Source organism: Cervus elaphus, chromosome 9 (genome assembly GCF_910594005.1).
Source record: "Cervus elaphus chromosome 9, mCerEla1.1, whole genome shotgun sequence".
Taxonomy (NCBI): Eukaryota; Metazoa; Chordata; class Mammalia; order Artiodactyla; family Cervidae; genus Cervus; species Cervus elaphus.
The window spans coordinates 20,620,959-20,633,286 of NC_057823.1; the positions used below are offsets into that span (position 1 = coordinate 20,620,959).

Genomic DNA, 12,328 nt, shown 5'->3' on the forward strand with positions numbered 1-12,328 from the left:
AATTAATTGCCAATCTCTGTAAAGACCGCCTTCCGTGTGTACCCATTGGCTTGCCTACACGACAATCTCACTGGACGCCCACCCAGCCCGTTCAAAGAAGTCTTTCGCCAGACTCCTCCTTCCTGTCCGCTTGACTCTTAGGAGCCGTCAATCCGGTTCAGAAGCCGCCCCGCGATTCTGGAACTCCCGCTTCATTGGGCCTTCGGCCTCCTTCGGGCGCCTCAGTTTGCCCGCCCAAAGCCGTCAGCCCGCAGCCCATTGCCTCCCAGAGCTGTCGATCTCGCGGTACCTCCCGCCCACTGCCTCTCGCGGCACTCCGATTGGCCGCTCGCCTCCAGAGCCTGTGATTGGTGTCCCGGGAAGGGCGACCCTCTCCCATTGGCCCGGCGGCGCCGTCCGTCAAGCCGGAGGGGCGTCCCTCTCCGCCCCCCACCCCCCCCTCGCATCGTCTTCCCAGCCGCTGGCTTCCCAGAGTGCTCCGCGGCCGTGTGGAGCGAGGCCTTGTTCCCGCGTTGAGCCGCCGCTGCCGCCGCCTCCTCCTCAGCTTCAGCCTCCGCGTCAGGCCCGGCCCCGCCGCGCCATGTCGGACTACAGCACGGGAGGACCCCCGCCCGGCCCGCCGCCACCCGCCGGCGGGGGCGGGGGGTCCGGAGGAGCCGGGGGCGCCGGGGGAGGCCCGCCACCGGGCCCGCCGGGCGCGGGGGACCGGGGCGGCGGCGGCCCCGGCGGCGGCGGCCCGGGCGGAGGGTCGGCCGGTGGCCCCTCGCAGCCACCCGGCGGGGGCGGCCCGGGAATCCGCAAGGACGCCTTCGCAGACGCCGTGCAGCGGGCCCGCCAGGTGAGGAGGCCGCGGGCCCGAGGGGCGCGCGGGCGGGCGGGGGAGGGGGCGGGGTCACGTGCGCGCGCGCGGGGTCGCAAGGGGGGGGCCGGGGCCGCCACGGGGTCACGTGGGGCGGTAGGCGGGGGCCGGGGCGTCCCCAGAAGCCTGGTGTGGGGCACTCCCCCTGGGGGTGACCCCCTACAGGGGGGAAGGGTCGTCTGGGAAGGGTCACCCAAAAACGGCACCAGAGTGTGCAGGGTCCCCTGCAGCGCGGGGACTCACTTTGGGGTTCCCACCCTTTAGGACACACTCTACTCCTAGAAGCAGGGGTTCCGCCTTCCCGGGAAGGTCTTTCTGTGCTCCCACCTTCCCATCAGGGCAAAGAGCTCTCTTTGCTCCCAACTTGGTCCCTTTTCTTCCTGGTCCCCGGGAAGGAGGGACTTCAGGGGGTTAGAAAAGTCCTTCCTCTTGAACCTGGAAAGTAAAGAGGGGACCCTGTGGCTGCCAGGCAGTGGCTAAGCGTTTCGTTGAAATGGGGAGGGTAGGCCTAGGGACTGACTCTTTCTGATGCTTCAGGTCACTTGCAAGCACCCTATTTCTCTTCTGGGGAAAGAAAGGGAAGGGTCTCACCGCTGTGTTCTAGGGCGTGATGACTACATGGGAATTTTCACGTGCTGATGTGTGACCTCCCCGGCTGCCCCACGGCCTGAGGGGAAGAGGTCCATAGAAAGAGAGGACTTTGCCGCCCTTTCAAAAGGAAACTGATCTGGCTCAGGCCATTGAGCGCTTTCTCAGTCAGAATTGCCCCCAAAGCCTCCACCACAGGGAGGTCCCATTAGGGGAACGCCCTGTTCCCCTCCCAGTGTGGTCTGTGGCTTTCACCCTAGGCATGCGATAGAGTTCTTAGGTACAGTTGATATGATTGACCCCTCACTCCCCCAACCCTCCCTGGCTTAATTGAGAAGCAGCTAAAACAAGGGGAGGTGGTGCTCTGTGTTTGATTGGGATAAGACCCCATATGGGCATCCCAAGAGTTTAGGCTCCAAGTTTTTGGTTGAAGTTTTAGAGAGGTTAAAATATAGATCCTCAGCTCATGGTTTGTGTCTGTTTGGAAAACATAGTAATCCTACCACCATACTCTGGTTTTAAATTTATTGGGTTGGGGTTTATTCAGTGTTGTTTGTGTGTCCAAAATGTAACACGTGTTCCAAAAAGAGCGTTTAGTTTTGGTCTAGATGAGGGTTTCAGATGCCTTGAAGCAAACTTCCCTAAGATTTGTTCAACAAATGGAAAGATTTTGAGGGTGTGCTCTCGAGCATCCCAGAGGCCCAGGTGCTTGGGCAAGGAAGTGTCTAGAGGCTCTCCCTGCTGGAGGGCACCTGAACTTTTGCTCCTTTCATCCCTAGAACAAGTCAGTGTGGGTTACCCTCTGGCCATGAACAGTTTAGGCACAAATTTGATAGAGAAAGGGAGCTTCTTTGAAATTCCTGAATAACTGGAACTCTGAAGCCTTGGGTGGAAACTCCTAGAAATGTCTTAACCAACAGTGAAAGTCTCCCAATCGTGTCTGACTCTTTGCGACCCTATGGACTGTACAGTCCATGGAATTCTCCAGGCCAGAATACTGAAGTGGGTAGCTGTTCCCTTCCCCAGGGGATCTTCCCAACCCTGGGATCGAACCCAGGTCTCCCACATTGCAGGCGGATTCTTTACCAACTGAGCCATCAGGGAAGCCTTAACCAACAGGCTCGTCCCTAAATCCAGGGAATGCCACTCCCAGGCCAGACAGCAAGACCTGTTGGTATTCATGAACCAAAGAGGTGAAAGGTTGACCTGAGCACCACGGAGGCTGGCTTTGAGTGTAATTCTTCTCTGCTCACAACTTCACTTCTAGATCGCAGCCAAGATTGGAGGCGACGCAGCTACCACAGTGAATAACAGCACTCCTGATTTTGGTTTTGGGGGCCAAAAGAGGCAGTTAGAAGATGGAGGTAACTACCTGCCTTGCTGGAAGGGCTGGGGGCAGAGAGTGAAGTGCCTTTGTTGGAATGTGTTTCAAAGTGGGGGGAGCCCGCTGCCATTTGGTGTTTTAAAACCTCAGCAATCCCAGCTTTGTTCATTCTTTTTGTCCGGGCTGCCGTCCTGAGGTATCAGGTGGCTGAGAGGAGGGCAGATTGATTGTGACCAGGTCCAGGGCGTAAGTTTTCAAGATTGTTCCTCCTCTTCTGCTAAGCTAGGGTTCCCCTAAGGTCCCATGTCAGTGCGTTGTGGCTGACCCGGAGGCATGCAGCCTAAACTATCAACTCACTGATCAGCCTGACTTCCCCAAGGCAGATTTGGGCGTAAGCTGGAAGGACTGGGGTCACCATCATTTTCCCCCTGTTATAAAGGGCTCTTTATCCCTGAGTGCTGGTGGTGAGAGTAGGTCTCTTATTCTCCTGTCTTGTGTTTGATGTTGAGGATGGGGGGCAGGAGGCTTGTTTGCTAGGACATGTGGCACCAGCATCAGATTTGAGGCAGCTGTGGGTGGGTGGGCACTGCATCTGACATCCTCTTTCTTTTCACAGACCAACCAGAGAGCAAGAAGCTGGCTTCCCAGGGAGACTGTAAGTCCACTTGGTGACACCGGCAGAGGCCGCTTCAGGATCTTAAGAGGTTTTAGCAGAAAGTACTCTCCAGAGGGGAGCTGGAAGTACTGAGCAGACAGCATCTCTCCTTTATGGAGGCTCTTGGTGTCCCTCCAGGGCCCCAGAGCCTGGATTGTGAGGCAGCCACCTCCAAGCATGGCTGTTGTGAGGTGGCCCCGTTGCGCTCGCTCAGGGAAACTCAGAGGCATTGGGATGTAGCTTGTGGTCCCTTGCATGGCAGGAGTGCCCAGCACATGGTGTTTGGGGTCCCAGAGAGGAGCCGGGCCAATTTGTCCTTTGGGTTTTCTCTTTGCAGCCATGAGTTCTCAACTGGGACCCATTCATCCTCCCCCCAGGTAAGTGGTGGTTTGGAGAGCAAGTCGTTTCCTCCTTGTCTCTGGCCTTTCTTGCTGACTGGAGGGAGGGCTCTGTCTGGGTGCTGGGTTGTACAGGGCTTTGTCTTACTTTCTGGTCAACCAAGGAGAAGACTGAAAGGCAGAAGGAGCTTCGTTTGTCCTTCCTACTCGCTGTCTGTGGGGCCATAGGAAGCATAGGGCTGTGGCTGTTAGCTGTAATGGGGAAGGGGGTTCTCTGCACCCCTTTGCTTCCTTTGTTGGATGGGGATACTCCGAAGCCCTGCCGTCCTTTCTCTTGGAAAAGATTAGGGACTGGCCTTGACCTCTCACCTGCTTCTGCGGATTCTTCTTGGTGTGTTCCTTTCCTACCTTTTTAGCCTAGAGCATTCTCTCTGAAGGACCATGTTCTTTTTTTTTTTTTTAACTATTGGCTAAAATTTTGTGAAATGCAGTAAAAACAACTCACTAGAAGAATGAAATGAAAATTATACAAAATCGATTTTTTAAGTTAGAATCTATAGGTATTGGATGACGCTGTCAGATTGCTGTGAAAGTGTCCCAGGTTCTCTTGCCCTGAGTTGGTGGGCAGCACTGGTCCAGGGGGTCACGCCACCCCAGGCTAAGCCTCTTGTGGCCCAGAGTGGGAAACGGAGGCCCCCAGAGGTTGGGTGGTCTGCTGTGGTGTGAGGGAGTCCCCATGCTCTAGTCAGAGTCTGCTTAGGCCTGTGGGGGCTTGGTCCCCATGTTGCAAGAAGCAGGACTTCTGGTTTTGAGGGTCTTTTTTCCAGGAGGCCTTCTGGCTCTTCCATCCCCTCTGCTGCTTCCTGACTTGAGGCTGACTCTCATTGTTTCTCTTTGTAGGACTTCAATGACAGAAGAGTACCGGGTCCCAGACGGCATGGTGGGACTAAGTGAGTGTGGGCCACTGTGACCCAGCGGGTGCCCATTAACCCCTGCCCTGTGTCCCCCCCCCCCCCCAGGGCAGTCTCTCAGGAGAGCACCTGCCAACCCTGAGACCTGTGGTCTGAAGGAGCCAGTTATTTTTTTTTTTCCCTCATTACTTACAGTGGAGATAGATATTTGCATGTAGTTTCTTTTGTGGTTGGAAATCCCAAAGATGAGTCTGTTGGTATTTTTTTTTCTACTGATGCCTCCTCCCCCTACCCCTCTGACCCAGGCCCAGGCTCTGGGGCAGGTGCAGGAAAGAATGAGTGGAATGGGGAGTGATTCCCTGGACAACCCCCCAACCCAGTTCAGAGATCTGGTGAGGGGCACCAGAAGGGGCTGTGCAGAAGCATAAGAGGCCACAGGAGCACTGAAGGACCCTGTTGTGTTGTGTGATTTTTGTTTGTTTTTCGTTTTTGTTATTTTTTTCTTTTATTTTGAAGGAGCTGTCTTGTGTTTACTCTCTCATCCATCCTTTGGGCAGGGGGGCTCTCAGCGCCAGCCTCCCCCCATCCATCTCTGCTCTTCTTTTTCTCCACCCAGTCATCGGCAGAGGAGGTGAACAGATTAACAAAATCCAGCAGGACTCAGGCTGCAAAGTCCAAATCTCTCCAGGTAGGGGCGCTAGAGCTAGATGGGGATGAGTGACTGTGCTGGGGCTCTTGGCGCTTTCTCTCATGATCCCCCGACAGCCGCGATGGGACGGAAGTGAAGTGGGCTGGTGTTACTGAGCATGCTGTGTGCCGCCTCAGCACAGCGCCTCAAGGTGTAGCTGCAGCTCTTGTCTCCCTCTGCTTTCCCTGAGCGGGGAGGGCTGGAATCCAGTACAGGGAGCCACACCCCAGATTCCGCTCTGACTGTGTTGCCACCTGAGCTCCAACACCTGTGGAAAAGTGTGAGGCAGGGGCGCTCCTTAGGAAGGACAGCCTTGAGGTCAGGCCTGGTTTAAATCCAGTCCTGCCTGCGCCTTGGCAGGTCCCTGATTTGCAGGGGTTTCTGAGTGCTCTCCCTGCCTGACATGTAGTTCATTGACTGGAAGGTGCTCACATGGATGGTGATGGAAGGGGCCCAGTTTGGGACCTTCCGGAAGTCCTTCCATATTATCTTTTCACTAAAAGTTTTGCCTCCTCTGCTGGGCTTAAAGTTTCTTGATCTTGGCCATGCATAGAGCACCCTCCCAAGTGTTTGGGGAGGTAAATTGATTTGTCAGGGTGCCGTACAGTGGCAGAAGTAGTTGTCGATTATTCCTGGAAGTCTCATCTCCATGGAAGGTCCTCCTGATTGTCTGCCCAAGGCATTGACTCAAGAAAGCACTGACCCTCTCTCCTCTCCTCTCCTCTCCAGACAGTGGTGGCCTACCTGAACGCAGTGTGTCTTTGACAGGAGCCCCGGAGTCTGTGCAGTAAGTCTCTGGCTGGGCCTGTCATCATGACAGAGTGGGTGGGCAAAGCCCACCTTTGAAGTTGAGGGTGACTCCCACACCATGTTCCTCATGCCCTGCCTGCTCTGGGGGGCTGCTTAACATAGTCTCCTGAGATCTGGGGAACCTGACCCAGAATAGCCCCAGCCCTGGGGACGGGCCCTCTGTCAGGCCTGCGGGTTGGAACCCCCTTTTCTGGGAGCGGGGCTGAGGCTTCAGGCAAGCATTGAGAGAGCACCTGTTCTTTCCCTTTCCAGGAAAGCGAAGATGATGCTGGACGACATTGTTTCCCGGGGCCGTGGGGGGCCCCCAGGCCAGTTCCACGACAATGCCAATGGGGGCCAGAACGGCACAGTGCAGGAAATCATGATCCCTGCGGGCAAGGCCGGCCTGGTCATTGGCAAAGGCGGGGAGACCATCAAGCAGCTGCAGGTGAGGGTGAAGGCTCCTCCCGTCCCATCCCAGGACAGCCTCCTTCCCGCAGCTGTGCCTGTGCATGCCACTAGCTCCGCCCCCAGCCCACCCCACCGAGCCAGAGCCCTTCGTCCTTTTGGACCAGGCATGACCCCCTCCCCGCCCCCGCCCCCCCCCCCCCCGCCACGCCCCAGGAAGTCCTTGGAGGGCTCAGCACTGACGTCACCTTGGTTATACAGGAACGGGCTGGAGTGAAGATGATTTTAATCCAGGATGGCTCCCAGAACACAAATGTGGACAAACCGCTGCGGATCATCGGAGACCCTTACAAAGTGCAGGTGGGCACCCCAGGGCCGAGGGGGTGGTTCTGGGGAGCAGAGAGAGGGCAGTGGATAGGCTGGAGATTTGGATGCAAGTGGAGAGATTTTCTAGAGCACTGGCTCTGAAGTCAGCCCTGGACTCATTCTCTGTTGAGCTCCCTCCCAGCCGTCTGTGCATGAGCAGGTGGCTTCCACTGGCCTCAGTCCAGAAAGCTGGGGTGCTCACCATGTCCGCCTCTTAGGGCAGTGGGTAAAGATCCAGGCAGCCTTGCATTGGCCCTTAGCTCTGGCCTGTGACCCTGGGGCATGCAGCGGGATAGCAGTGTTCGTGCGAGCACCACACTCTGTATGTTCACAGCAAGCCTGCGAGATGGTGATGGACATCCTGCGGGAGCGTGACCAGGGCGGCTTCGGAGACCGGAACGAGTATGGGTCCCGGATCGGTGGGGGCATCGACGTGAGTCCGGGCCTCTTGGGTGGATGGAGCGGCAGGGGTGGTGGCTGGCTTGCGGGCAGCAGGGGGACTGCAGACAGTGACAAAGCCCAGCTGATCCTCCTTTGTCCTGCCCGCCTTCAGGTGCCAGTGCCCAGGCATTCTGTGGGTGTGGTCATTGGCCGGAGTGGGGAGATGATCAAGAAGATCCAGAATGACGCTGGTGTTCGGATACAGTTTAAACAAGGTCAGGGGCCAGCTGGGCTCTGCTAAGAGTCACTCTTGGGGGTCCAAGATGGGCAGCTTGGCACTGGGGTTAGCGTCTGCAGTGCCTCGTTACTCCTAGACCAGCAGGACGCGCCTTGTCCCCCTCTGGGGCAGCCCCGTAAGAAAGTGAATGACAGGCAGGCTTCCCGAGGTGAAGAGGAGTGTGTTTTCCTCTCCTGCCAAGCTGTCCTCTCCCTCTCTCCTCTCAAGGGCTCTCCTGACAGGCCACCTGGGCCCCTGGGTGATATCAGCTCTGAGGCCCCAGCCATGGGCGTCTGCCCAGTCCAGTGGTTTTTGGGGAGGACGGACTGCCCGTGCTTTTTGAGAGATTTGTTGTCACTTCTAGGTTCTGCCAGGCGCGTCTGCTAGTTCTGGGGGCACCAAGTGCGGGAGGGATCCTCACTTGCTCCTGAACACGTGAAAGGCGGCCAGCGGCATTTAGACATGTTCCAGACGGGGCTCGGCGTTGGGGGTTCGGAGTTGTGCATCTCTTGTAACTGTTTTTTGGCTCTCCTGTGCTGCCTCAGATGACGGGACGGGTCCTGAGAAGATAGCGCACATCATGGGACCCCCAGACCGGTGTGAGCACGCGGCGCGGATTATCAACGACCTCCTCCAAAGCCTCAGGGTGAGTGATGTCGGGTGTGCTGAGTGGGCGGGCTCAAGTGGGAGGGCAGGCTGGCTGCCTGCATTAACCATCCTATCTCTTCTCTGCCCTGCAGAGTGGTCCCCCAGGCCCTCCAGGGGGTCCTGGCATGCCCCCAGGAGGCCGAGGTCGAGGTAGGGGCCAAGGCAACTGGGGCCCTCCAGGCGGGGAGATGACCTTCTCCATCCCCACCCACAAGTGCGGGCTGGTCATCGGCCGAGGTGAGTGGCCCCTCCACAGGCCCCACCACTCCCCTCGCTTTCCTCCTGCCCTCTGCTCACTGCCCATGGCTCCTGCAGGTGGCGAGAACGTGAAAGCCATAAACCAGCAGACAGGCGCCTTTGTAGAGATATCTCGGCAGCTGCCACCCAACGGAGACCCCAACTTCAAGCTGTTCATCATCCGGGGCTCGCCCCAGCAGATCGACCATGCCAAGCAGCTCATTGAGGAGAAGATCGAGGTGGGCTCAGCTCAGGAGGGGTTCTGGGCACCTGGGCCCAGCTTCTCCTCCTGTTCCACTGATCTCGTCCACTTCTCCTCCCTCCAGGGTCCCCTCTGCCCAGTTGGACCAGGCCCTGGGGGACCAGGCCCTGCCGGCCCCATGGGGCCCTTCAACCCTGGGCCCTTCAATCAGGGCCCACCTGGGGCTCCCCCTCAGTGAGTATTCCCGCGGACTCCTAGGATGTGGGAGGTCACAGTGTTGGCAAGGAGGCCGGCAGGCCCTGTGTCCGTGTTCCTCACCACCGAGAAGGCCATTCCACCTTGCAGAGGTGCCAAACACAACCCTGGCCAACCCGTTGTTTTAGAGACACCATTTTTAAAAGATGCTGTGGGTGTTAGCCCTAGTCTTCACTCCACATGTAGATCCTGTAATCCTGTGTTGTGTAGTGGGGGATTGTCACATTCTTGAGTCCACATGGCCTGTGTCCCTTGCATCAGTCGTCTAATGCCTTTCCCTGGGCCAGGAATCTGCAGTTCCACATAAGGGGTGCTCTGGGCCCCCTTCCAGGCTATGGCCGTCCTCTGCAAGGACCCTGGGGTAACCTGGCTCATGTGTCCCTCGTTTTCACCCTCAGTGCTGGAGGCCCCCCTCCTCACCAGTACCCACCCCAGGGCTGGGGCAACACCTACCCTCAGTGGCAGCCGCCTGCTCCTCATGACCCGAGTGAGTATAAGGATCTGAGCAGGGCAGTGGGGAGGGGCCGGTTACTTGGCCACTGCTTAGCCCGCACGCCCTCTGCCTGCAGATAAAGCCGCTGCTGCCGCCGCTGACCCCAACGCCGCCTGGGCCGCCTACTACTCACACTACTACCAGCAGCCCCCAGGCCCCGTGCCTGGCCCGGCCCCGGCCCCCGCGGCCCCGCCCACCCAGGGCGAGCCCCCGCAGCCTCCACCTGCTGGCCAGTCGGACTACACCAAGGCCTGGGAAGAGTATTACAAAAAGATCGGTGAGTGCCTGGGCCGCCGCGGGAGCTCCAGTCAGCTAGGGAGGGGTGGGCGAGAGGGTGGCCACATCCCCGCCTGTCCTCTGACCTCGGGGCCTGCCCCCACAGGCCAGCAGCCCCAGCAGCCTGGAGCGCCCCCGCAGCAGGACTACACGAAGGCCTGGGAAGAGTACTACAAGAAGCAGGGTGAGCCGGCGGGCCACAGGGGTGGGACCAGGCGTGCCGGCATCCTGGTCTGCTCACCCACCCTCTGCTCCCCCACAGCTCAAGTGGCCACCGGAGGGGGTCCAGGAGCACCCCCGGGTTCCCAGCCAGACTACAGTGCCGCCTGGGCTGAATATTACAGACAGCAAGCCGCTTACTACGGACAGACTCCAGGTCCCGGCGGCCCCCAGCCTCCGCCCACACAGCAGGGACAGCAGCAGGCAAGTGGGAATTGCCACCCTCCTCCTCCTCCTTTCTCCTTCCAACCCCCGGCCACCGTCCATCCTGCCTTAGTGGGTAGCGCCGGAAACCCCTTCCCCTGCGGGGTGTGTCCTTGATGCCTGCAGCGGGGGCCGTGTGGCCAGAGGTCTCCGGGAGCCCCCACGAGCTGGGGGAAGTGTGCGCTGGGTCCAGAGGTTAAAGAAGAGGCCTCTCCGCCGGCCCACTTGTTCCTGTGTAACGCTGTCGTGATGCTGGGGGAGAGCGCGCAGCAGATAAAAGGAGGAACTGTTGAACTGGTGGGTAGTCCTGGGGGTGGGGGGCAGGCCATCCGCTCAGCCGGAGGTCGCCATCCCGGCTGCTGACTCGCTCACTCACAATCTGGCCACTTGGGAAGAAAACGGATATTTTTGCCCCTCTCTGCATTACTCTCATGGTTTTTGTTCTTTTGACTCTCTTATTTTTAAACCCACGATCTCTCCCCGCGTGTCCAAGTGACTGTGTGTGCTGCCAGCTGCCCCGTGGGGCCCGGCCACAGCTCTGGGGGCCGGGGGCGGCGCCAAGGGGCCCGGCCGCAGGGCCCGCCCGCCACGCCCAGGCTCGGCCTCTGCTCTCGCGCCTGCGCCCGCCTCGTGTCCCGGTCTTGTCTGTGAAGTGGGCATGACGATCGCTGCCACCTTCCAACCTACCTCACAGGGGTGTTGTGGGGACACCGTGATCTCTGGTTGTCATGTCGTGATGCGCCGGGAGCTGCCCGCCCGCCCGCCTTCCTGAAGACACAGGGCACCCCTCTCCCCGCCCCCCCAGCCCTGAGCGCTTCTCTCTTGCTCTCTCGCTCTCTCTGTGCGGCCCCTGCTTCTCCTTCCTGTGTCACTCTCCTCCATCTCAGAGCCAGTCTGACTGCAGCCAGTCCCAGAGCACTGACTAGACAGCTACAAACACATCCTTCCAGCCTGCGCTTGCCACAGGCTCGGGAGAGGGGCTTCCTGGCCCCCTCCTTGCCACTTACCCCCAGTCTCCCGCCCCGTCCCCCTCCCCGCCCCGTAGTGACCAATTCCTATCTCTTCCCTCTCCGCAGGCTCAATGAATCGAATGAATGTGAACTTCTTCATCTGTGAAAATCTTTTATTATTTTTTTTCCATTTTGTTCTGTTTGGGGGCTTTTTTTCGTTTGTTTTTTTTCCGTTTGTTTGTCGAGAGAGCGATGGCTGCCAAGGGGGGTGCCGGGGGAGCCCTCCCTGTGAGTGGCTTGGGGGTCGTGGCACGGGCAGTGCCAGGCTCTCGCTCTCTCGCTCATTCTGTGTGTCTCATATGCTTTTTTTCTTTCAAAATTGGGATCCTTCATCTTGAGCCAGCCAGAGAAGATAGCGAGAACTAAATCTCTGCAAAAAAAAAAAAAATTAAAGTTAAAAACTAAAAAGTAAAACAAAACTTATAAAATTATATATATATATAAAAAAATCTCTATCGTCCCCCACCCCATCCCAGCCTTCCTGAAACTGCCTCTTTCAGGAGAAAGCAATTCATTCACTCCCTGCGACCACCCTTGGCCCTTTTCATGTTTTTAAAATAAACTTTTAAAAAAGGAAACAAAGTCACTCTTGCTATTTCTTTTTAGTTAGAGTTGGAACATTCCTTGGACCAGGTTTTGACGTTTAGGAAAGCCCATCCTCCTCCCTGTGCCAGGCAGCCCCTCCCTCAGCCTGTCTGCTCCTCCTCTCGCTCCTCTTCGCCCAGCTCCGCTCCCCTCTCCTCCCCCCGCTGCCGCTGCCCCCCACCCCCCGCCCCCAGGACTGGTCTGTTGTGTTTCATCTGTTCAAGAGGACATGGAAACTGAAAACAATTGAGAACAAAACAAACAAAAAATTGTATGGCAGTTTTTACTTTTTATCGCTCGTTTTTAACTTCACAAATAAATGGTAACAAAACCTCCCCAAGTCTGCCGGGTGCCGTCTCTCTCTCTGTCTCTCTCTCTCTCTCTCTCCCCCCCCCCCCCCCCCCCCCCCATAGAGTTTTGAAGCAGATGTTTGTTCTTTATAGATGTTGTAAAAGCCTGATAATGGTGATTGGAAATTATAAGCTTTGTGTTGTATTGGGTTTTTTCCTTTATTTTTTTTATTTTAAAAAAAGAACAATTCTAAGAGATGATAGTTTTCTGCAGGCGCATTGTGCTTTCCTAACTCTCACCCCCCCCCCCCCCCATTTTTTGGTT

At 57.5% G+C, this 12,328-nt stretch overlaps 1 protein-coding gene across 2 annotated transcripts; it reads left to right on the forward strand.

Moving 5' to 3' along the window:
* Positions 1 to 468: 468 nt before the first annotated feature.
* Positions 469 to 12,048, forward strand: LOC122699624 (KH-type splicing regulatory protein). 2 transcript variants are annotated; one of them, XM_043911791.1, is made up of 20 exons: positions 469 to 838; positions 2,715 to 2,811; positions 3,388 to 3,426; positions 3,764 to 3,803; positions 4,665 to 4,714; positions 5,292 to 5,363; positions 6,093 to 6,150; positions 6,426 to 6,600; positions 6,822 to 6,920; positions 7,261 to 7,359; positions 7,480 to 7,582; positions 8,130 to 8,230; positions 8,325 to 8,469; positions 8,548 to 8,708; positions 8,796 to 8,905; positions 9,325 to 9,413; positions 9,496 to 9,696; positions 9,802 to 9,879; positions 9,958 to 10,118; positions 11,195 to 12,048. In XM_043911791.1, exons 1-20 carry the CDS (start codon positions 581 to 583, stop codon positions 11,201 to 11,203), a joined length of 2,145 nt encoding a protein of 714 aa, XP_043767726.1. In that variant the 5' UTR covers positions 469 to 580; the 3' UTR covers positions 11,204 to 12,048. The 2 variants fall into 2 exon arrangements, with proteins under 2 accessions (XP_043767726.1, XP_043767725.1); XM_043911790.1 differs by having other exon boundaries at positions 9,958 to 12,048.
* The last annotated feature ends 280 nt before the right edge of the window (positions 12,049 to 12,328 follow it).

Bases quoted from the DNA above. Each gene is read 5' to 3' on its own strand.
- LOC122699624 (XM_043911790.1), top strand. From the start codon at position 581: ATGTCGGACTACAGCACGGGAGGACCCCCGCCCGGCCCGCCGCCACCC. The intron at 6,151-6,425 runs GTAAGTCTCTGG...TTCCCTTTCCAG, and splicing joins GGAGCCCCGGAGTCTGTGCA to GAAAGCGAAGATGATGCTGG. The intron at 7,583-8,129 runs GTCAGGGGCCAG...GTGCTGCCTCAG, and splicing joins TCGGATACAGTTTAAACAAG to ATGACGGGACGGGTCCTGAG.